The sequence below is a fragment of the Cynocephalus volans genome, chromosome 7 (genome assembly GCF_027409185.1).
Source record: "Cynocephalus volans isolate mCynVol1 chromosome 7, mCynVol1.pri, whole genome shotgun sequence".
In the NCBI taxonomy this organism is placed as follows: domain Eukaryota; kingdom Metazoa; phylum Chordata; class Mammalia; order Dermoptera; family Cynocephalidae; genus Cynocephalus; species Cynocephalus volans.
The window spans coordinates 59750098-59775649 of NC_084466.1; the positions used below are offsets into that span (position 1 = coordinate 59750098).

Genomic DNA, 25552 nt, shown 5'->3' on the forward strand with positions numbered 1-25552 from the left:
AACAAAGACAGGCTTGAATACAAGTTCAAAACTTGTGAGTAGGACACAGAATGATCCAGTCTAGAGTAAGCTGAGCATATGTGAGCAAAATCCCACTGGAAGAGAAATTTAATCCTGCATGGGAGAAATGGGAATTCTATATTTTCAATGGGTACCATTATTAGAAAAATAACCAAGAGCATCGGTTTTGCTAATGATTGGACCTGTACTATTATCTTCATAGATGAAGCGTAGCAGATTAAAAAAAAAAAAAAAATTCATAACATAAGTATTTTCACGACTTAAGATAATTCTGATTTTAATACAGGCATGTACTTTTATCCAAGGAGGAAATATAGCTACAGAAGTTAATATATTCAAGTGTTTTCTTTAATGTCAAACTATTGTAACACTGAAATACATGCACTTCACAATTGTGAGCCATATAGTCTCTTCTGTTTGCATGTATACCATCAAAAGTAATTACATCTATTAATCTTTTAAATTGCCTAACTCATACTCTTAAGACAACATCTTGATTTTAACTCAACACATGAATTGCCTAGCTTGCTAATTTTATTAAATCTGACCACCAAAACATAAAATGACCACACTTAAAAGTACACTGGTTCTGTTTTATTTATATATGTTTGGTGACAATTTTACTTACCAAGATTATGTTTTAAATGGCTCTTATAACTAATTTCATTTGAATGACATTCATAAACTAAATTGAATGTGACTGATTATTTAGATAACATCATAAAGCCATTAAAAGAAATCTAAAATAAACAAAGTAAAGACCTTAAGTAGATCATCCATAAATCAGAGAAGTCCTAGACATTTTTTAGGCTACTATTTTTAGGTCTTTTAAACATATGTTTCTCTTAAAGCAATTTTTATGAGCTTAAGTTTTATGGCAAATGTAGCCTTGAAGCTGTACATAATAAAGAGAAAATTCCCCACATTGAAATTAGTGGGAATGTCTACCTAATTAGTGAAAAATCTTTAATATTATATATTTTAGACAGAAATGGAGCATTTTATTTATGATTTTATATTACAAAGTAAATATCCAATATTGTCAAATAGAGCTATCTATGGCCCCATTAAAGTAAGTATTTTATTTGTAATACTATCATCAGTCAATAATATAGCAATGGGTGCTATAAAAATTATAAATTTTTGGCTTTGAAATTACTACATTTTGAATTTAGAACTTTTTCTTTGATACCATATCTACACATTTATCTAGCCAATTTCAGAATTACCACAGAATATAAATTAGCAGCATGCAATTCTTTATGGACCATTTGTTACTTTACAACAAAAGGCTGATATTAAAGACATTACAGGCCGGAAATAAGGCATGGTATCTCTAATTCTCTAAACTTTTAAAAGCACATTGAACACCATCTTCTTCTTGCCTAGTCAAAGAAATTCAAATATAGAGTGAAAAAAGTTATTATAAATGACCCTATCTGCTCTTCTTACTCAGAGATGAAAAAATTGAGACACAAAGAGACTCAAAAACAGCCTCAAATGCACATATTATAAATTAAAGGTTGAAAATCAATGATGTGAGCATACCTATCAAAAGGTTTAAGAAAGAACAGCACATAAAATCCATTGGAAACAAAAGGAAGGGTATAATAAAGATAAAATCAGAAATTATTGAAATAGAAAAAAAACATACCAAAGAAAGGTTTAACAATGACAAAAGTTGGTTCTTTGAACAGACCAATAATATTGATAACCCCTGAGCAAAAGTGATGGAGAAGGCAAATAGCTACTACCAGGAATTAGAATGGGGATATCATTACTGAGTGTGAGAACATTAAAGTATCATAAGATGATATTCTAAACAACTTTATGCCAATAATTAGGAGACAGAAAAGCAACATTTATCAAAACTTCTCACAGCTAAGATGATAAATCAATAGGCAAAAGTCCTATTTACATTGTGGTGGTGACATATACCCAAGAATAACTACTAAATACCTGTTATATTTCTTTGCCTCCTTTTTGCTAATTGTGTTAAGTAACCTTCATTATCTAAAATCAGAATTGACTGAGGCTGCTCGGCCTAATATATCTCTCTCAAAAAATATTTTGTTGTTAAAAATAAAGGAATGGAGAATTGCACCATGATATGAAGGAACTCTCAAAAAAGTGTCTTCCTCCTTTCTAGGGTATTATTTTGAGAACTAATTTTAACTTCTGAAGCCACCCTTAAGAAAAAAATTGGTTTTCTGCTTGATTATTTCAAAATATTAAGTTTAAATTCAGTGCTTTTGCCCTAAATTGACAGAATAAATTTAAGTGACATCTGTACAGACTCTTCAAAAAGTTCACGGAAGGACTCATATTATCTTTTAATTCCATTTTTCCATGAACTTTTTGAAGTACCCTTGTATGTACATTTCCCATGATATGAAGGGACTCTAATATAAAGTGATTTCCTACTTTCTGCTGTATAAATTTGAAAGCTGATTTCAACTTCTGAAGCCATCCTTAAGAAAAAATTGGTTTTCTGCTGAACTATTTTAAAATATTAAATTTAAATTAATTTGGTTTTGCTCTGAATTGATAGTATACACTTAAGTGGCAACTGTACACGCATTCATTAAAAATTTCAAGTAATTGCATATCTTTAAGGGAACCCCACTAAACAGTAGAAGCTAAATATGATGCAACCAAAATAAAACAGCCCAAATTCTCCTAAAAATGAACTGCAATGTTCATTTTATTATCCTTAAAATATAAAATATTAGTCTTGCTATGTGCCTTGTAGCTCAAAAGTTGGAACTGTGATATATTACAAGTAAAAATTATTCATATGAGAACTAGAAAACTAGTTAAAAACTGATTCTTTCATTACTCTTCCCAAACCTCATCTACGTGAGAAGAAAAACTAGTTGAAAAACTTAAAGGAGAGAGGAAAAAAAGGAGTGAGAGTGCTTCAGATTCAGCGGAACAGGAAAGATTGAAATAATTACAAATAAGAACAGTATTACAGGTAGGATTATGTTTATTATTTCTTCCTATATATCCTATAATATACAGCCCTGTAGTTTTGACATGGTAAATGTTTTTTTAAAAAAAAGGTGATTTGAAATTTCTGGGTTTATACAAGGCATCATGAATACAAAGAACCATGAGAAGGTGTAAGATAGGGTGGTAAAAAATTGATGAAGTTGGATGGAAAACCCATATTCTTAAAGCATGAGAAAAGGCTAGTAATCTTCAGAAAATATGTTGTTGACCTACAGAAGTTTGGGAAATGAGGTGATAGGTGATGGGTGATAGGGTGATAGAGGGATAGGGGTTGGGAAAAAGATATATGAGAAATTAGGAGTGCGAATGTGGGGGGCAAGTAATATGAGAAGAGTATTTTCTGTGCAGCAGATTCTTAAAATTTAATGCCTAACATATTGAGAAGAACTATATTCAGCTTGGTTAATTCATGGATATAGCTTCCTAATTAGCATTCCCTGATAGTAACTGGCAGATTGGTTTGGTACTATAAAACAGGAACGATGGCAGCCAAAAATCAGGATTAAAAATTTATTTTAAACATCAAATATAAACTATCTTTCACTTCAAAATAATGTAGAATGAACTATACCATATAGCAGTAATACTGAGGAAAGGCAGGTGGGTGCTGAGGTAGATGAAGATCAGGGGAAGGATTTACTATGACAGGAACTCAATACCACAAGGGTATGAAACAGATTACCATCAGTTTCATTTCAAACAGTCATCAGCAATTAATAAAAAGTGTGTGTCTGTCGACCTTGTTATACAATATTAATATTAGCAAATTAAAAATTTGTGCATATAGCCAAGACATGAAACCAACCTAAATATCCATCAATGGATGATTGGATAAGGAAACTGTGCTATATATGCTACTTTTATGGCAAAGTAGTATATACAGAATACTACCTTGCCATAAAAAAGAATGAAATACTCCCATTTGCAACAACATGGATAAGCCTGGAGAAACTCATGTTGAGTGAAATAAGCAAAGCACAGAAGGATAAATACAGCATGTACTCACTCATAAGTGGGAGCTAAGAGAGAAAGGAAGGAAGGAAACAAAGAGCACAGTGGTGTGTTGGACTTGCAGAGGGAGAGAACATACCTCGGGATACAAAGTTGAGTTGGGGGGAAAGGGGGAAGGGGAGGGAGGTTGGGGATAACTGGGTGCAGGACATGGGGTACAAACGCAATTTGTGGTAATGGTCATGCTGCCAGTATGGATCTGGCCTTCACATCTTGGGCATGAGGGGTGACAATCAGCTTTGTATCTCATGAATATTCATAACCAATAAAAAAATAGACAGTTAAAAAAATTGTGCATATTTTGTTAAATTTATTCCTAAGTATTTCATCTTTATACTATTGTGAATAGTATTTTTAAAATTTTATTTCCCCAATATCCATTGCTAGTATATAGAAATATAATGGATTTTTGTATATTTTCCTTGTATCCTGTGACCTTGCTCAATTCAGAACTAAAATTATTAGTTCTAGCACATTTTTTGTAGATTTCTTAAGATTTTCTATACATACAATCATGTAATCATGTCATCTATAAATAACATGTATGCCACTTATTACTTTTTCTTGCTTTATTGTACTAGCCAGTACCTCCAGCATAATGTGAGTAGTGAATATCTTTGCCTTTATCCCAATTACAGGAAGAAAGCTTTAGTTTTTCACCAATTAAATATAAAGTTAGCTTTAGGTTTTCCATAGATGCTTTCTATTATTCTTTGCTTATGTAACATTTTATCATGAATGGGTGCTGAATTTTGTCAAAAGCTTTTTTTTTTGCAGCAATGCAGAGGACCATATGGTTTTATTTTATTCTATAAATGGAGTGAATTACATTATTTGAATTTCAAATGTTAAATCAACCTTGTAAACCTAGGATAAAACCCACTTAGTTATGACATATAATCTTTTTTATATATTAATGGATGTGATCTGTTAATACCTGTTAAAAATTTTTGCATCTACTGAACGTAATCTTTTTGCATTATGCATGTCTGCTGATGAAAAATGCTTTCAGCTTTTGTTTTTCTGAAAATGTCTTTATTCTGCCTTTACTTTTGAAGAGTATTTGGTAAATATTCCATACTGAGTTTTTTTTTTTCTTTCACCACTTTAAAAAAGCAAACATTTCATTGCATTGTGGTTTATATTTCTTATTAGAAGTCAGCAGTCATTTTTATCATTCTTACCTTTTATGTAACATGTCTTTTTTCCCTCTGGCAGTTTTAAAGAGTTTCTTTTGGTTTTCAGCAATTTGATTATGATGTGCCATGTTGTGGTATTCTGTTTGTTGTGCTTCAGGTACTTTGAACTTCCTAAATTAGTGACTTTATCCCTCTCATCAAATTTGGGAATTTTCCCACCATTATCTCTTCAAATATTGTTCTGTCCCATTTTTTCTTCTGTCCTTTGAGACGCCAATTGCTTGAATGTAAAACTGCTTTTTAGGGTTGCTATTTCTGTACTGAGAATTCCTAATTATTCCTTTATTATGTTCATTTTTTTCCCTGTTAAATGCTTGAATATAAATATGGCAACTGTTTTATAGTCCTTGTCTGCTAATTCCATCATCTGTCACTTTTTAGTCTATTTCCATTGACTAATTTTCCTGCTTTTTTGTATGCCTAGTAATTGTCTATTGAATGCTTGACATAATAAATTCTATATTGTTGAGTGTTTGGATTTTGCCATCTTCCTCAGTTGAGTGTTAAGTTTTGTTCCGGTAAGCAGTCAATTACTTTTTAATCACCTTGACCTTTTCAAGGCATTCCTCCCTGCCTCCCCAGACATCCATTCTTTATCAATTTTAAAGATATTTTGCATAATGAAGAACTTCCAAAATAATGTCCAATAGCAAGCATCCTGGTTTTTTCAAGGCTTATTTAAAAAAATTTTAAGGGTGTGTATAAAGTAGCCTTTACTTTAGGGATAGATTAGTCCTACTTCTAAAGAATAAACTTTATAGGATATCTTCTGAAAACTGGGGGCCTTAATAAAGGCTTCCAACCATGTAGAAGCTCTGGCACTTGTTCAGCTCACAGATCACTGGTAGTTGTTCTTTTCCTCATGTTTGTGAATTTTTTCCAGTTTTATACTTCTTTACTGTGATAGGGCTAATAAGAAATTCTTATTCTGTCACAGATAGAGGTATAAATCCCAAGAGGGAGTTTTTGACCACATCTTAGCTTTCCTTTGATACCTATTAACTCTGCCCTCTGTTCTTCTACAATTCTCGTTCAAGAACTCATAATCATTTAGTGAAAGGACCCAAACCAGAAACTAATTCTTGTAACTCAATCCAATGCTCTTTTTACTATACACTATTGTTTATCTCCTGGGACTGAAACAATAACAATCTAAACTACTTTTAAGTTGTTCATTATTTGATATATTTCTCAATTTATCTCTCTCCCTCTTGTTTTTTGTTTGTTTGTTTATTGTTTTGTTTTTGGTGGCTTAGTTGCTTATATTTTATTTTTAAAAATTTGAAACAGGTTCACTGATAAAGCTAAAAATGATCCATATTAAGAAAAACCTATTTGATTACAAGTATCCCTGAATCAGCATTCTGACCACACACAACCACAAAGTGTTTTTAAGGGAGACAAAACAACAACTAATAATACACTTCTTCCATACTTCTGAGTTCCTCCTATCATACCTGAGATCCACATAGTTTATTATTTTCCTTGTGAGCTATTTTAGCTTCTCATTAGAGAAATGAGCTTAGACTCTACATATTTTTCTTCTAACTTAAGAGTCTTTATGCTGATGAGATCTGTTCCTAGAATATAATGTTCATCACTCTCTGTCCACAAAATATCTATTAATTCATGTTTATAAAGCATTAGTCACTTCAAAAATAAATTTTGCATGGTTTTATTACCTTTTAAGGCAAGGAGAGATAAGAACAGGAGGAACAGAAATGAAACTGGTTTATAAAATGGGCCTTTAAAAAAGTATTTTTAAATTATACTAGGAGAAAAATAAATGATTAAATCAAATTTTAAGAGGTTGTGGGTCTAATACTTTTACCTGTGTAGCTGGATATACTCTCGGGGTCTGTTGAGCAGGTGAAGGAATCTGTCAACAATCTTGTTTTTTCCTACACCCTGTAATTACACAGATAGCATTAAACAAAAAGAGGCTTTTGTTTGAAGCTAAGTACATGCCAAACCAGAAGAATTTTTACCAAAATCTACTTTCTCAAAGTTGTACTGTTTTATTGTTAATGAAACCCAATCTGGCAAACATATACAGTCTACCTCCTATGACAAAGGTTTTTTAAAAAAATTTACTTCTAAACATAGTAGTTCTAAGCTATCCTTATTTAAAAGGAAATCCATAAATTAGCCTCCTACATCTTGATTTTTCTGTTGTATAATTTTACACTGACACCTAGATATTACAGCAGAATATTAACTATTTCAGATTTGAAGAACGGCATCAAAGGTGATCAAGTAAGTATATAAACAATCATTTCTCTAATCAGTTTTTCAGAAGTATGATTTTCAGTTACAACAAGATAATTTTTTCTGCTTTAATCAAACATTCATTTCTTCTTTTATCCCACTTTTCAGTCTTTGAAAACCCTGGAAACCTAAAATTATAACCAAGGTGTATTAAGAAAATTCAACTGTATGTACCTTTCCTGGAAATGCCCTCATAATAAGCAGATATTATTATTGGTATTACTGATACCAAGAGTTGCTGTCTTTTTGCAGAAGACAGACTTAAAAATGGAATCCACCCCCATGCTATTTCCCTAGTGTAAAGTTTTCACTTAGAGGTAGAATATAATTAATGGGAGTAGGGGAGTTAAATCTTTTAATCAGTAGGTTGTGTGAGAGGAGAAGTGGTTAAAAAACTGACTTCTATATTATACATGATAGCAACAATAACATTAATTTCTTACACTGTGCCAGGCTCTATGCTAAGTATTTTAATATATTATTTCATTTAATAATTACAACAGTCCCGTGAAGTATTATGATTACTCCAACTTCACAAATCAAGAAACCAAGGCTCAGAGAAGTTAAGCAACGTGTACATTGCCACACAGTGGATCATAGTGGAAACAGGACTCAAATCCATATCTGTATGATTCTGATACTCGTGCTTTTAGCCCCTACATTATGAATTATATTTCTTTCAGTTTGAAATTAATTCAAGTAATGTAAGCCTTAAATGACTTCTTTGTCCACTTCCAGGTTCCTTTCTAAAAAAAATTAGGCATCAGGGCAATGCATGGTGCATGACAGCAATAACAGAAGCCCAAGATGGAAGCAGACATTATTATTGGTATTTTTACTACATACTCAAATATCTCGTGGAAAAAAGCATTCTACAAGGACAGAAATTCAAATCAATTAAGTGGGTATTTATTGAGTGCCACGGGGGGGGGGGGGGCAGGGACCATGCCTGTTTTGCTTATCATTATATCTCTCAAGCCCAGCACAGGGCCTGACACAAAGAATGCATTCAATAAATATTCGTCAAATGAATGAATGAATACAGGGAGTTTGGAAATGACTGGAAAGGAGGTGCAAATTCTGGTAAAATATAAATGGTGACTATGCTAATAAGGATACTGAATAAAGGAATCTTTGATGAGTTACAGACTTATAAAAGCTGGACAAGTTTTACAAATGATCCAATTTATTTCACCTACAAAAAATTCAAGGTTATGAGAGCTGAATGTCAAACTGACGATCCACTAAAATAAGAACAATGGATCATTTCATCTTCTAGGAATCTTTTTAGTATCTATTTCACTCAAATAATTTCAAGCCTAGCACAGAAGCACAAAGTAGGAAAATCACATTTGCACATTGGTATGTAAATCACAACAGGTATGTAAACTTTAAATGTCATGCTGAAATAAACATAAAACTTTAGATAAATTCAGATAAGTATAAAATATGTACTAATATTTCAGCTCTGTTAAATTCAGTGATCCTAGAGAAAAGCAAATATCATAAATGAATTATAATGACAGAAATACAAAGAATTTCCTGAAAGAAATAAGTCATGAAAAGCTACTATCAGGGACTTCCTCCTCCCTCCCAACTCCCAAGTTATTGAATTAGCCATGCTTTTTCAAATTCCTCCTGAGCAATGCACTATTTAGGACTTTACAAGTCTCATAAATGCAGGGTTAGATGTGGGATCTCAGCTGCCACAAACAAACTCTTTTGCTGTCTCTTTAAACGTTAGGGTCTCCAGAACTCTAACCTCAGCTGTCTTCTTGCTCCTTATGCTCTCTCTGGGAAATCTCACCCACTCCCATGACCTCGGTCATCACATATGGCTCACACTTCTTTCCTAAGCTCCATTTGAGATCCTCTATTCCTGTCAACTGAACTTCTGCACCAGATGTTCATACTGAACTCATTATGCTCCTGCCCAAACCTGCTCTTCTTTCTTTTAAACTCCAGTACAACAATATTGCCATGTACTAGCTACTCAATGAAAGAATCTTTGAATATTTTTGACTGCTTCATTTTTTCCCCTGACCTCATTCAAAATGTCACTAGGATCTCTGCAGTCTCTATCTACAAAACTTTTACTTTTATTTTTCCTTTCCTTCCTTCCTTTTCCTTCTTTCCTTCCTTCTCTCTTTCCTCCCTTCTTCCCTCCCTCTCTTCTTTCCTTGTCTAATTCACCAACCACTTGAGCACCTAATGTTTATAGTACTGTACTAGCTGAGCTGGATATAATAGTAAATAAAATAGTACAGCCCCTGGACACACTCACAGCTTGCAGACTAGTAGGGAAAACAGACAACTAAGCAAATATAAGAGATACACATGAAGAGTGTCATCATATGGGTTGCTTGAAGATTTAACATAAGAGAAGGCCTAACACACAGAAAAACCTAAAGACTCTACCAAAAATCTCTTAGGGCTGATAAACAATTTTAGTAAAGTTGCAGGATACAAAATCAACACCCAAAAATCAGTAGCATTTTTATAGTCCAATAACTAGCAAAAAAGAAATCAAGGAAGCAAGTCATTTACATAGTCACCAAAGATAAAATACCTAGGAATAAATTTAACCAAGAAGGTAAAAGATCGCTACAATGAGAACTACAAATCACTGCTGAAAGAAATTAAAGAGGACACAGAAAGAAGGAAAGACATTCCATGTTCTTGGATTGAGAGAATAAACATTTTGAAAATGTCCATACTACCCAAAGTGATCTACGGATTTAATGCAATCCTCCATCAAAATATGACTGACATTCTTCACAGAAATAGAAAAAACAATCTTAACATTCATATGGAACAACAAAAGACCCTGAATAGTCAAAACAATCCTACATAAAAATAGATAAATAAATAAAGCCAGAGGCATAACACTACCTGACTTCAAATTATACTACAAAGCTATAGTAACCAAAACAGCATAGTATTGGCATAAAAACAGGTACTTGGACCACTGGAACAGAATAGAGAACCTAGAAATCAACCTACATATTTATAGTCAACTGATCTTCAACAAAGGCAACAACATACATTGGGAAAAGATTGCCTCTTCGATAAATAGTGCTGGGAAAATTGGACATCCATATGTAGGAGAGTGAAACTAGACCCATACCTCATACCATATACCAAAATCAACTCAAAATGGATTAAAGACTTATATATAAGACCTGAAAATATAACATTACGAAAAGAAAACATAGGGGAAACACTTTAGGAAGTAGGACTGAGCAAAGACTGCATGAATAAGATTCCTAAAGCACAGGCAACAAAAGAAATAATAAACAAATGGGATTATATCAAAATAAAAAGTTTCTGCACAGCAAAAGAAACAATTAACAGAGCAAAAAGACAACCTACAGAGTGGGAGAAAATATTTGCAGACTATGCATCTAACTAGGGATTAATATCAAGAATACACAAGGAAATCAAACAACTTAACAATAAAAAAACAAGCAACCCAATTAAAAAATGGGCAAAGGAGCTAAATAGGCATTTCTCAAAGGAAGATATACAAATAGCCAGCAAACATATGAAAAAAAAAATGCTTACCATCACTAAGCATCAGGGAAATGCAACTCAAAACCACATTGAGATATCACCTTATGCCAGTTAGACTGACCATTATCAAGAAGAGAAAAACAAATGCTGGTGAGGATGCAGAGAAAGGGAACCCTCCTACACTGCTGGTGGGACTGTAAATTAGTGCAATCTTCTCAAACAACTACAGATAGCATTGCCATATAATCCAGCAATCCCCCTGCTTAGCGTATACCCAAAGGAATGGAATCATCATGTTGAAGGGATAACTGCACTCCCATGTTTAACGCAGCTCTATTAACAATAGCTAAGAGTTAGAACCAACCATCAACAGATGAACAGTCCATCAACAGATGACTGGATAAGGAAATACACAATGGAATTCTACTCTGTCATAAAAGAGAGTAAAATTCTGCCATTTGCTGCAAGATGGATGAACTTAGAGAAAATTATGTTAAGTTAAATAAGCCAGCCACAGAAAGAGAAACACACATCCTCACTCATAAGTCTTAAAAAAACCCAAATAAATTTAAAAAAGAGAGATACAACAATCACAATAATTCCTTGAACTTTCAAAAGGAGAGAACAGAATTGAGGCCTCCAGAGGCAGGAAACGGGGAGAGTAGCAAGAAATTGGTAAAGGGCTACAAAAAGTGAATACACCGTGTAATGATAAAATCGTAATTATCCTGATTTGAGCAACACGTATTGCACACAGATATTGATATTCAATACTATACCCCACAGATATGTTCAATCAATTATGTTTCAATTAAAAAAAAAAAAAAAAGGAATTAAAGAGGTACGGGAAAAGAGAAGAAAGGGGAGTGTTCCAGATAGAGAGGACAGAATGTATAAAGGCTTGTGGCTAACAGTGGGCTGGAAAGCTGGAGAGGTCTGTGAGAACTCAAAGGTTAGGGCAGAAGTGAGGTAGGGAGCAGTAAGCAACGAGACTGGAGAATCAGGCTGGGTGTAGCTCTAGCAAAACCTTGGAAGCCACTTAAAAGAGTTTGGACTGTTCCCTAAAAGCAATGAGAAACCAATGAAGTAGAGGAGTAATAGGATCAGATTTATAGTTCTGGAAAATCACTATGATGGGATGCTCTAGCATAAAGCAAAAATGAAAGCAAAGGAAAGTAGTTTGGAAACTCCTTTAAAAATTCAAGCAGGAGATGATGATGGCTTAAACTAAAAGGCAGAGATAAACGGATGAATTTATGAGATATTTAGGAAAAAGAACTAACAGGACTTGGTGGTGGCCTGGATGTGGGGACGAGGAGACGAGGAAGTCAAAGTTTCTGTCCTGGGCAACAGAGTAGTAGGTGGTGCCATTTATTGAGAAAAGAATTAGGGGAGGAGAAGAGAATTTGCTGGGTGGGGGAGGGAAGTCTAGCTAAAAAAAAAGGGGGGCAGTTTAATTTTGGACGTGTTTACTGTTTACTTTGCAATGCCTGTTTCCATATCTGCTCTTTCCTCTCCCATCACTGTCTCAGCTCAAGTGCAAACTCGTCCTTCTCCTTAGACTCATGGAAAAGTTCTGATTTGGTTTCCCACTTCCAGACTCATCACAGGTCAGTCCACAATTTGTTTAGTTATTTTTTTAAAACGGAGATCTCATCAGGTCACTTCCTACTCCATTTTAAGAAGTTCTGGTTAATTCCTTCGAGGAAATGCTGAAAGCATAATTTAGGAAGGAATTTCTGTAAATATCCTGAGCAAAATGAAACAGTTATAGCAATTTGTTCCTTCCAATCATATTTTTCGCCTAGAACAGAAAATCCTCAGGATTACTTTAATTGAATAAATATATAAACAGTGTCTAATTTTTCCATTATAAAAGTTACACATACTCATTTTTCTCACTGAGAAATTTAGAAAACAAAATACCAACCAATCTGCAACTGCTAAAAAAATGTGCCAACACTTTAATTTTGTTCCTGTGCATATTTATCTTTACTCACTAGTCATTATTCTATACATACAATTTGTAATCTTTAACAAAAATTAACATAAAGTAAAATTTTATATCATTATTAACTCCTATTGAGGATAATATTTAGTGAATGAAAATTTAAAAAGGAGTAGGAACCTGTGGAATGAGAGATACTAAAACATACAAATGATCTCATGAAAATGATGCTTACTTTTATCATTCCAGTTCTGTCTCACTGTGTTCCTCATGACAATGTACTGGAAAGAAGGACTTTCATATACACAGGAGTCAGAATGCCCTTTAACTACAGAGTTAGGAGAAGTAGATAATATGTTAAGCACCACAGGCAGAAATCAAACCAAGGATAGGAAGTAAACATGATTCCAGTTTCTGTGAGAAGAAAGCTCAGGGACTGTGACTTTAAGAACTTTTAAGGATTCTAGGACTCTTGTAACTTCCTCAAGTTTATTATTTAGTTACTGTGTTTCCTCAGAGAGATTAGCAGTAAAATCCTTTTCAGAAAAAGAGCTTCTGGGCTTTTCTTCATGGAAAAGAAAAAAATACAGAACTTAGAAAACTCTATCCATATTTCATGAAGGGGGAGAAGGAGAAAAGAATAGAATAGGAGAGAAGGGCTAAAACACAGAACAGGAAACAGGCAAAGAGAAAATCAGTGTAGGAATGGGATTTAAGCTTCAAGTGATTTTCCCAGAACTTAAATATTGAAGGATCAAGCAATAGGTCTTGAAGTATCTCCACAATAGCAGATAAACTTGTAAGCTTGCAATGTCAGCCCTCTGCAAGTCTCACTCAAACAAGTTCCTATCAGCCGATTGTCTCCAGAACAATTACCTTCACGCTTCCACATCTTTGCTCACGTCCTTTCTTCTGCCTACCATAGCCCATCCTTCCCCATCTATCTATCATCTTCTACTCACCCACTAGTGTTTTGATGAAATGTCCCCACTTCTTCAAAACTTTGCCTGACTGTCCCTTTGTTTTTTCTCCTTCAACTCTCAGTATGAGAATGGTTTCCTCCTTTGGGTTCCTAAACTACTGTCTCTCACCATGGTGTACTCTAGTGATGTGTTAGGTGCCTTGGCAAGTAGACATGCTCCCTGAGGCCAGGATTATCCCCCTATTCAGGTCTGTATCACTGGCGACTCACATATTACCTGCAGATAATAACTATTAAAATTTGAGGGAAGGAGGGAAGGGAAAAAAAAGAAAGTTATGTGATTCACTTTTGCTTAAGGGGATAGAAACTTCTTGCAGAAACCTTCTGCTCCCTTTGTGCAAACAAAGGAGGAAATAACACTTACGGAGCCCTCTGGCAAAAACATGAATGCCCTTACAGTGCATAATCATTCGAATCCTCATGCCAGCCAGGCAAGTAGTAGGTACTATACCTGTTTTGGAGAGAAGCAAACTTAAGTTCTAAAAAACTAAGAATTTTGCACACAATGGCATTTTGAAGACAAATCCATTCTGACTCGATAGATTGGGCTATAATATTCTATTTTACCATGTTGCAAAACAGAATGTCAGGAGGTAGCCTCCCTGAGCTGATCTGCATGAGAGTTTGTATCTTGATGTAACAGAGTCAAGGACCAGTCAGTCCAAGGTTATAAAATCACCTAAAACACACATTGAAGAACGCCTCGCATGGTATCTAAGGTTCAGGAGGAAGTAAGTCAGTCCAGATCTTTTCTTCTGCAGTAATTTTCAAAAAGGATTCCTAGTGAGTGTTTGCCACTGCCAATGTTCAGCATTCCCTCATGCTGTCTGAAACATCTTTATTTTGGGCTCTCCTTTCACGGTTCTCCCCAATTCTTTAATAATTTTCATAAATTTGGTTCAGTTTGTGTAATATTTAGAGATATTTGTGTAATATTGCAATTTGTGTAATATTTACAGATATTAGTCGCATTCCTTATTAGAGAAGTTACTATATGAATGTCATTAACAAATATTAACTACAGTCAAAAATAACAAAATAAAGAAACTAATAGTGCAGTAAATCAGGAGAAGTAAATTCTGACAGCTTTTTTTTTTTACTTTAAAATTTCCATCAAATATTGAAACTTCTAATTCTTTATTTAAAATGCCTGAAAGTAAACTATACTAGGAGTTAGGAGACTTGGATTATAATCCTTGCTTAATTCCTCTCAGATGGAGGTTTCTACCACCATCTTGGTCTAGATTTCCTCATTTGAGTAGGGAAGGCCTAGACAAGCTGACCTCTAAATACTACCTTATAATAATATTCTTTAATCCTCTGACCACATAAGAAGTTGCTGCTATATGGTCACTGGAAATTTCTTATTTTCCAAATTCTCATAATGAATATACATTACTTATGAAATCAGAAAAAAAATTATTAAAACTGAAGAGCAAATAATTCTAAACATTCTCACAAATGGGCTCCCTGTAACAGAGCCAACAGATAAAATAGCCAGAAATCAGATAGGAAGACACACATTTAAATTACATTATTAGTTTGCATGGCTCTAAAACACACTTATAAAGCTTCTCATCAAAGTCATAACCTCCTTTACACACAGGAATAAATAAAAATCTACATCCCTGCAATTTCCCTTTGAAACACCACAGTGCTATAAATGACAAAGATATACTTTTTGGGTAGTGTGGTCAGCCATTAGGTAGGACCAAAGCAGCCATGACAAATATTGTAGGGGGGAAAAAATCAACGTGTCTGCAAGAACAAAATACTCATACAGATTCAAAATAAATATGAGAAAAATAATAAGCAGCACTGGATAAACTAAACTGGCAAAGAGAATGTGGCATAATGGCAAAGCATTTCCAGACTGTAATTCAGGCACCTTTACTAACTATGGGGTTCAAGAAGGGACAAAAAATAATTTAAAGATGAGTGTCACTGTATTTGATGAAATCAAGTATTTCATAGCCTGGGTACCCTCAGGCTGCTGGAGCTACTAGAAGCACAGCACACTTAGTTATCAAATTCCCTGCTGCCACTACCAGCTGGGGATGCAGTCAAGAACATTTGTGGACAAACTGTTCAGTCCCTCTACAGATATTAGACAATTACGCTGGCATAGCAACATGTATATTTCTGACGGTGCAAGGTAGCAATCTGCCAAGTCTCAGTTCAAATTATTAATTGGCAAAATTCACACATTCTTTAATTTTGGCAATAAAATTCACAGTATCTCAATATTATATAATTCAACAAACATTTACTAATAATAATGCATTAAAATAAGACACATGAAAAAGTGTTGGGGGAATAGATAAAAGATGATGGACAAATGCTGTTCATCACTGAAGCTGGATGATGAGTATAAGGGGGTTCATTGCATATGCTTCTGATAAGGATTGAATTGTGTCTCCCAAGTTTTATGTATCAGAAGCTTGATTCCCACTGTAACTGCTGAGGGTGGGAAATCCTTATTATGGTAATTGAAAGGTAGGGCCTTGAAGAGGTGATTCGATTCTTAGGACCAAACCCCAATGAGCAGATTAATAATGATGGTCATGGGTGTGTTTCTGAGGGCGTTAAAAGGAGAGCACATGAGAGTCTCTCTCTCTCTCTTTTCTGACATTTTCTGACATGTGATACCCCTGCATTGCTATAAAGCCACCATCAAAGAAGACCCTCACCAGATGTGTTCCATGGACTTTGGACTTCCCAGCCTCAGAAACTGTAACAATAAATTTCATTTTCTTATAAATCACCCAGTTCCACTCATTTTTTTATAAGCAATAGAACAGACAAACACAGCTTCTTTTTGTAGACTATATAAAAATGTTTCCATAATAGAAAAATATCAAATGTCCTTTACTCTGTATGTAAAGCATAGTCTCTGGTCTTTACAAGCACTTACCAAAAGTTAGCTTTACTAGTATAGGAATAAGCGTGGTATGGTTAAAAAACCAAAACCAAAACAAAACAAAAACCCCAAAAAACTCATGAGCTTTGGAGATCTAACTCTTAACTCTGACATTAACTAGCTATGTGATGTTGGGCAAATATTTTAGCCTTTTTGAACTGGTCTGCTTATTTGTAAAATGTAAAAAATAAAAATTTTAACTCAAAGGGTTGAGATGATATAAAAGCACATTAAAAATTGTAAAACATACAAATATTACTATTTTTAGTCCTTGCTCATAAGAAATGCATAGTCAATTCCAGACTAAATTAAATATATATCACAACAATCTTAAAAGAAACTTGAATCAATGTAGTGAAAAATATGATAAAAGTTCAGAGGAAAACATGATGAAGAAAACGTGATGATTTCTATTTGGAGGAGACTAAGAAAGTCTTCATAGAGAAAAAAACCTCTGAGCTGTTGAAAATTAGCAGGATTTCCAGAGGCAGAGATGAGGACAAGAGGTACTATATAAAACAAACAACCTGAAAAATGGCTGGGCAGCAGAAGGAGATGTTGCACTCAGGAAGGGTAAGAAACCATGCTTTGAAAGAGCTTATAAAAGGAGACCAGTGCCAGATCATGGGTGCTTTTAAGTGTTTCCCTAACAAAGGAGATTTTATCTGGTAGGCAAGACACAGCCACTTTCAGCATTTAGCAGGAAAATAAAATTAAGAGATTCTTCCTAAGATTTATCTTCACTGCTAATAGATCAGACATTGCTATGGAATTGAAAGAGTACCTGAAGAATAAATCAGGTAAAAAAATAAATCATGAACATGGGCATCCTATATGAAAATTAGCCAGAGCTGGCTTTTTATTTGATAAGGAAGACATAATGTATTAGTGGGATATAAGGAGAGCTTAAACAGAAAAACTTTAGCAGACTGTTATTATTTGGCCACAAAAAGTTGGCTTAAAAAGGAAAAAGAAGTGACAAAGCATAGAAGTGATTTTACTGGACTAAATTTGTGCAGAAATAATTGTGAATTATCAATTATGCCTCATTATATAGAAATTACATTTGATGACTTGCTTTGAAATTTTGTCTAATATCAGAAATCAAGTGATATTATATGTAGATAATTAAAATTTCATTTCCAAAAACAAAACACTGCATATTTAAAAAATAATTATGTAAGGATACCTGAGCATTTTAGAACACGACATTGCTAAAATATTTTTTCCCTTCAAATATCTGATACAACGCAACTGCCTCTCAAACTTGTGTATACTTACACAGAAACAGAGGTTTATTCTTAGGGACTTTTTTAAAACAAGAAATGATGTACCTATAGGCTGATTCTACAACCCCAAATTTTCACAATGAATATTCTGTATATCAAATGGAGTATGGCACTACAAGCAAAAAAAAAAAAAGCAGGTATGGGAAGGTGAGCAAGGCAGGAAGCTTATTCCTGAGCTAGAGCAGAACAGAAAAAGCATCATTGGCTAGAAAATAAATAGCTATCTCTCTTTTGGTTAAATAGAAAGTCATGCTATGGGCCGACCCCGTGGCTCACTCGGGAGAGTGCGGTGCTGGGAGCACCAAGGCCGTGGGTTCAGATCCTATATAGGGATGGCCGGTGCGCTCACTGGCTGACCGCAGTGCGGACGACACCAAGCCAAGGGTTACGATCCCCTTACCGGTCACAAAAAAATAAAAATAAAAAAAGAAAAGAAAGTCATGCTATGATTTACAAAAAGAAAAAGCATAAAACTCCTAATTGCATGAAAGGTACATATGTTACAATTACAGTAGGTAGAAAATAATGCATGTTACATCCCACTAAAGTGGTTCTACAATGTGCAGCACTATATCTAAGTGACCATCAAACATATAATTTCAGGGCACCCTATCCCATTTGGCTGAAATGCACCAATTCTGATTCACTTACTGGAAAGCCTATGTGCTGTGCCATAAAAACCCACATAGAAAATAGGATTAAAAAAAATCAATTTTATTTCACCAAAACAAGATGCTGGTTACTCTATTTTGCTATGAAAGTGGTGTTTATGGGACTGTTTTTAGCGTCCCAACAGATGTGAAATTTTGTCTAATATGATATTCTTAGAAAAGATAATATTATCTGCAAGGAAAAGGTGAGATTGGGCTTAATAAAGATGATAAACTTTGAGATCCCTCAAAATCAACACCCATTCCCTTTATTTTCCTCATTGTAAAAGTTGCCACTGGTAACAGAGCAATCTTTTGAAACATCTCTAGATACAATTTCAACTGTTGAAAAGTTTCTTTCATGGATTTCAGCTAGTTCTTAGTTTGCAAACAGAGACTGTATAGACTTTATCTATTTTGTATTAAAAGCAGTTTGTATTAAAAGCATTCATTCTCTGTCAACATTTAATCCCTTAATCTTCACTTCTCATTTACTTTTTTCTGAGTAATCATCACAATATTCACAAATGGTTCACTTAGTTTCAAAACAAATCATGTGATGAAAATAGGCATTTTCTCAGATGGCTGTCACTTTGCATTTGAGTGAAACACCAGTGATGGGGTCCCACAATATTTGAGAGTCAACAGTCCTCAACCTACCACTTGCACCTTTACTTCCTGTCATTTTCTTTTTTCATTGTATTGTTTCACAAGATGGAAATAAGGGTGAAGGTGAGAAGGGGCATAAAATATTAACAGAAGTATGAAATACCATTGATAGATGAAGCACGGCATTTTCAAGGCTACTGAAGAAGGATCTGAGGTACCATGACTGCAAAGTGCAATTCCCAAAAAAAGAACTCTTCTAGATGATCAGGACTCTGAGGAGAGCATGGAGAAAGAGAATACATGACTCCCACACCTGTGCTTAGCAAAACACAGCTCTGTAGGGTACCTGCTCTGTGTTTGCCAAGGAATACTACAGGTGAATCTCTACTCCCTTGTACCTACCAAGTAGAAGCTATCAAGAATCTAACAACAGAATCTTGCTCAAATCTTAACACAAATGTTAGCTTTCAAAAGTGTGTTTGAAAGAAACTGAAGTTGGCTTAAGTGTTCAAAAACTTCTATTTAGATTTTAACCAGCCACTTTGGTCCAATTTCTACTCCGTGATCTGATAAATGTAACCATGGACAAAGTTATATCTCATTTAATTAGCTAAGTAGCTCTAAAATATTATTAGAACATTTTAAATAGCTAGTACTTCATGATTCTGTTCTAGTGATAATGCTGCCAGCCTCTGATCCTATCAGTATGGAATCATATCCAGTTGAATGGGTTACTTAACTATATACTGTCTTATGTAGGAGGTCTCTTAGAATATTCTAGATTCTACCTAATTCATTATTTCTTTCACTAAACAATTTCAAGTTCACAGAACAAATTCAGTCAATTTGTCTTAGAATCTCCTGAAAATAATCCAAGTAAGGCTAAATTTAAAATTCATATTATTTCCAAATCATTTTGGCTACTCAGGAATTTTCTAAAGTCCTCTAAAATCCTGTAATTCATTCAGCAAATATTTGTTGAATGTCTACTGTATGCAAGGCAGCAAGGAGGACGCAATAATAACAAAGACTTTTTTCAAGGCACTCTCTTTCTTTAGTAGGGAAGGCAGGTACATGCTCAAGTCTAACAGAAGGCTAAAAGATCTAAAAAGGACCTACTATAACACTTCAGAGAGTGGGGTCAAACCTTCATGTTGAAATGTTCAGGAAGACTTCATTAAGAAGTGTATTACAGAATATTACAATCAGAGGGACCTTAGAAAATATTCATTTTAATCCTATAACTTTACAGATAAGAAAAGAGAAAAGAAAAAGCCCTCACAGGAGGAATAGCAACTTACTCAATATCACACAGAAAGTTAAAAAACCAGGACAAGAAAGGTAGGTCTTTGGATTCCCAGTTTACTTCTTTTCCATACTACATTGCCACTCTGAGCTTAAAAGGACCTGAATAGGCAAAGACAGGGGAAAGCATACTGGCAAAGATCAGAGGCCGGAACGTGATACTGATAAGAAGGTATGTTTGGGGAACAGTGTTTAATTTATCTGAGGACAAGAGCCTGAAGGGAGAAATGAGACACTGGCTGAAAGCAGAGTAGGATTAGACAATGGAGGACATCAAATTTCAGTCTGAGACAATTTAGACTTTTCACTAGATAATTTAATGGACATAGGAGAATTTACTTACAAACCACAAGTTTCTTCAACATTGGGACTATCGTTTGACACTGATGGTCTGTGAGGTTTACAATGAAAGAACAGAAAACCCTTTTGATATGAAAAAGGCCAGCTAAACATAGCAAACTTACACTGACACAATTTCCTTTGTCAATCCTCCTTTTCCAAAGTGGAGGGTAGCAGAAAAAGGGTAGAAGAAGGTAGACACTGTGATCTATCTGCTGATCACATATGGAGTTTGTGATAGGACTGATAAGTAGAAGTTTGTGATGCCCCATGCCTCTTGCCTTGCTCCTTCCTCCTGAGGATCTTTAATCTATAGGCTCTATCCCATCTGGTTCCTGAACGAATCCCAGACAGGCTTGAAAACCTGTGGGATTGCCCATCCACACCAAATGCTGGTGTCTAACCACGTGCCTATAGTGCTGTAGCTGCTCTTCTCTACACCCTACCCATCCCACTGCCCAGCCTTTTGCTCTAGTGTCTTGATCCCTTCTTTGGGACTAGAAACAGACGAGAGGTGGCAAACCAGATTTCACACCAACATTTGTATAACACTCTAGAATAAATTCAAAACACTGTCACAGCCTCTTTTTCATTTTTCATAAAGCAGAAGCAATCATCTATTCTACCTTAGCTCTCACCCTGCATAGCTCTCCCCAATCTTCCAGAGGTTACAATATGCTGCCTTTATCTCTGGTTACTGGCTAGGCTCTAACTTCAGAATTTTAAACTAGACAATCTCCCTGAAATCCTGACTCTATTACCTGCTCAACTCTAAGTACAGTCAGCCCTTTGTATCTGTGGATACAACCATCTGCGGATTGAAAATCGCAAAAAGAAAATTTGCATCTGTACTGAACATGTGAAGACATTCTTTTGCTTGTCATTATTTCCTAAACAACACAGTATAACAACTCTTCACATAGCATGTACATTGTATTAGGCATTAAGTAATCTAGAGATGACAAAGTATACAGGAGGACGTGTATAGATTACATACAAATACTGTCCCATTTCATATCAGGGATTGAGCATTCTCATATTTTAGTATCCTCAGGAGGTCCTGAAAGCAATCCCCCCTGGATACTGAGTGATGACTTTATTACCAATAAACTCCCACTGCATCCCATATGCCAAACCTTTAGGGCATCAATACCACCTGAGATATTACACCTCATATCTTAACCTTAGGGACCCTCCTTTTGAAAGCCTGCTCCTCAGAAAAATTATTCCTCAAGCTCCAGCTCTGTATATTCTTGGTCTATTCTCTTCACCATGCTGATCTCCTGCTGCTGAGGTGCCAGCAGTCTCTGTGTCTAAAGCCATTCAGGTGATGGCTCTGGTAAGGACACACCATATGTACCAGGATTTTACTTATAAAAAGTTTGTGACGCACTCTGAGCTATGTAAGACTTAAAAGTCCCAGAGTCATTGTTTTTCAAAGTGAGATGAGAACTTGACTTCCTCGGTTTCAATATCAAGGACTGTTAACTGATCTTCATCCTCCCACTCTGGTATATATAAACTCACCAGGAAAAATAATTTTTCAGTAATGAAAAGTAAGTAGGACTTTTCAAAGAGTAAAAAAAAAAAAGACCATAAATAATTTATTGTTCTATTTTTAATTCTTGTTTAGGAAAAATGAAGTAAGAAAATATTAAAGTACTTTTTATCAGCACCGCACTCTCCCGAGTGAGCCACGGGCCGGCCCTTAAAGTACTTTTTAAACTATACAGTGCTATACAGATTTTATTTTTAACTGGCAGAACTGTGTGAAGTACTTTCCATACATTATCTCATGTCATCCTTACATTAGCCTAATAGAGTACATCCTACTTCCTCCCAGGTTAGACATCAGGAAACTGAGCATTAGTAAAATAAGCAATTTGCCCAAAGTCCTACAGCCATATGTAGAAGTGTGACTATTAAACCTCTCACCAGTTAACTTCAAAGCCTGTTCACTCAACCAGTAAAGCACTCAATTGGCCCACTTTTATTTTTTAAAAAATCAACACTTTAAAATTATAAGTTTGAGGGGCTAAATATATAAAGAATAATTATTGTTTTTACAAGTATAAAAAAAGAAAAAAATAGAGCCCAAAGGTCTTCCAAAAGCTTGTTACCCTTAATTTAAGACCACTTTAAAAAATAAAAAATGCTGTTTGCTTCGGGTCTGATAATTCAATTGAGAAAAAGTATCAGACCCTCTAAATATAAAATATCTATCCACTCCCTCCATAAACACATATAGAATATCTACTACGTAGCAGGTAGCATGCTAGGAACTGAGAGTAGAGATAAACAAGAGAAACATGGTCCCGACCCTCAAGGAGCATACAGGCCAGTTGGGAAGACAGTTATTCTACATGTAAATACAGTTCCATATGACTAGTGTAATAAAAGAGAGACAGAAGGGAGTGGAAGCAGGGGAAACCTAACTCAGCTAAGGACAAGGGAAGGCCTCCCTTCCAGGAGTTAGGAGCACGGTATGTGGGAATGGGATAGGGAGTGCTCCATGCAGAAGGAAGAGCATGCACCAAGGACCAGAGCACATAAGAAACTGAAGGAAGTTTAGAGTGGCTCAAGCCAACACAGAGTGAGAGAAAGAAGGGGCCAAGGTTTAGGACTACAGAGATGGGCAGAGGCTGGATCCTGCAAGACTATATGTCACACTGAAGACTTAGACTCTGTCTTAGGGCAATGGGATGCCAATTTAAGCCAAAAAGAGAGGCCCGATCAGATTTTAGTTTTGTAAGTATCAATCTGGCTGCAGAGTGGAGAGTAGATCAGGGTGGGCATAAGATGGGGTAGAGCTATGGTGGGAAACTATTGCTGTAATCCAGGCAATAGGTGATGATGAACAGGGCTGTGGTGATGGATGTGGGCAAGAGTAGATTCTTATGAGGTAGAACGGACAGAACTTATGGGAGATTGAACGGGAATAATTTAAGGCTTTAAGTAATCTTTTGATTAAATTTGTCATTTAATTGGGGGGGGAGATTATTTCTAAAAACTTATTCTGACAGGAAGAAGAGACTTACTGCTTTGAAACTGTTACAATCACTTACTCATCAGTACCTGGGTTTCACCCATAACTCACCTGGTTACCAACCAATAATAAGTGCTCTCCAAGGAGAAAGTCTTTGAACATATCTTCCATCACCATCATGTGCTAGAGAAGAAAGAACGAGAAGTTAATGGTGTTTTGCACAATCAAGGTGAAATAAGAAAATTAACTGTTGAGATATCTTTATGGAATGTAAAACATTTATGATAGACAACACTCAAAAGATTTGTTTTTTAAAAAAACACAAAATTAATGCTTGGTTATAAGTAAGTTACATAACCAGTTAGGCTACCGATATGGAAAACTTGAAATAGTTCACCTGAGCAAGACCAAGCCACTGACCAATATTTCAAAGACTTTTTATAACTCAAATATTTTTCACCCATTAAACTATGTAGAATTGGCTTATAATTTAATATGTTTAAATTTATTTTTGCTAATACAAATATACAAATGCTTCCTAAAATAACTGAAGATTTCCATGAAACATTTTACACTAGCTTTTTCATTCATTCATTCATTCATTCATTTATTTATTATGAATATTCATGAGATACAAAGCTGACTGTCCGCCCTCTGCCCATGATGTGGGGGCCAGATTCATACTGGGGGCATAACCATTACCAGAAATTACTTTTGTACCCTTTGTCCCCTCCCAATTATCCTGCAACCTCCCTCCTCTTCCCCCTCTCCCCTCAACTCCTATTTGTAGCCCTAGGAATGTTCCCTCCCTCTGTTGGATCACGGCACTACTGTGTTCTTTCTTTCCTGCCTTCCTTTCTCTCTTAGCTCCCACATATGAGTGAGCACATGCGGTATTTATCCCTCTGTGCTTTGCTTGTTTCACTCAACATAAGTTTCTCCAGGTTCATTCATGTTGTTGCAAATGGGAGTTTTTCGTTCTTTTTTATGGCAGAGTAGTATTCCATAGTGTATATATACCACGGTTTCCTTATCCAATCATCTACTGATGGATATTTAGGTTGGTTCCATATCTTGGCTATTGTAAACAGAGCTGCAATAAACATGGAAGTGCAAGTATCTCTTCGACATGATGATTTCCATTCCTCTGGATATATACCCAGAAGAGGGACTGCTGGATCATATGGAAGATCTATCTGTAGTTGTTTGAGAAACCTCCAAATTGTTTTCCAAAGTGGTTGTACTAATTTACAGTCTCACCAACAGTGTAGTAGTGTTCCCTTTTCTCCATACCCTCGCCAGCATTTGTTATTCACAGTCTTTTTGATTATAGCCAACACTAGCTTTTTCTTAATCATTACTTTCAAAGCTATGTACAGCTTTATAATTAAAAATATATTATTTACCTTCCATACATTTATATTAGAATTATAATACAATACAATAAGAAAAACAAGATTAATGCTGTCCACAATAGCCAGAGAGGAAATTACATTG

The 25552-nt window shown here is 35.1% G+C and overlaps 1 protein-coding gene across 6 annotated transcripts in view; it reads right to left on the minus strand.

Annotated features, from left to right (window-relative positions):
- VWA8 (von Willebrand factor A domain containing 8) overlaps positions 1-25552 on the minus strand; it is a 427373-nt gene that overhangs the window by 201408 nt on the left and 200413 nt on the right. For 5 of the 6 annotated variants that reach the window (XR_010024043.1, XM_063102173.1, XM_063102177.1 and 2 more), the window contains exons 20-21: positions 24167-24238; positions 7078-7154 (exon numbers count right to left, since the gene is read on the minus strand). Coding sequence is in view for 5 of the 6 variants with exons in the window: in XM_063102173.1 (XP_062958243.1) it covers positions 7078-7154; positions 24167-24238 (149 nt within the window). In the remaining variant the exon portion in view is untranslated. The remainder of the gene's footprint in view (positions 1-7077; positions 7155-24166; positions 24239-25552) is intronic. The other variant, XM_063102175.1, reaches the window with a different exon arrangement.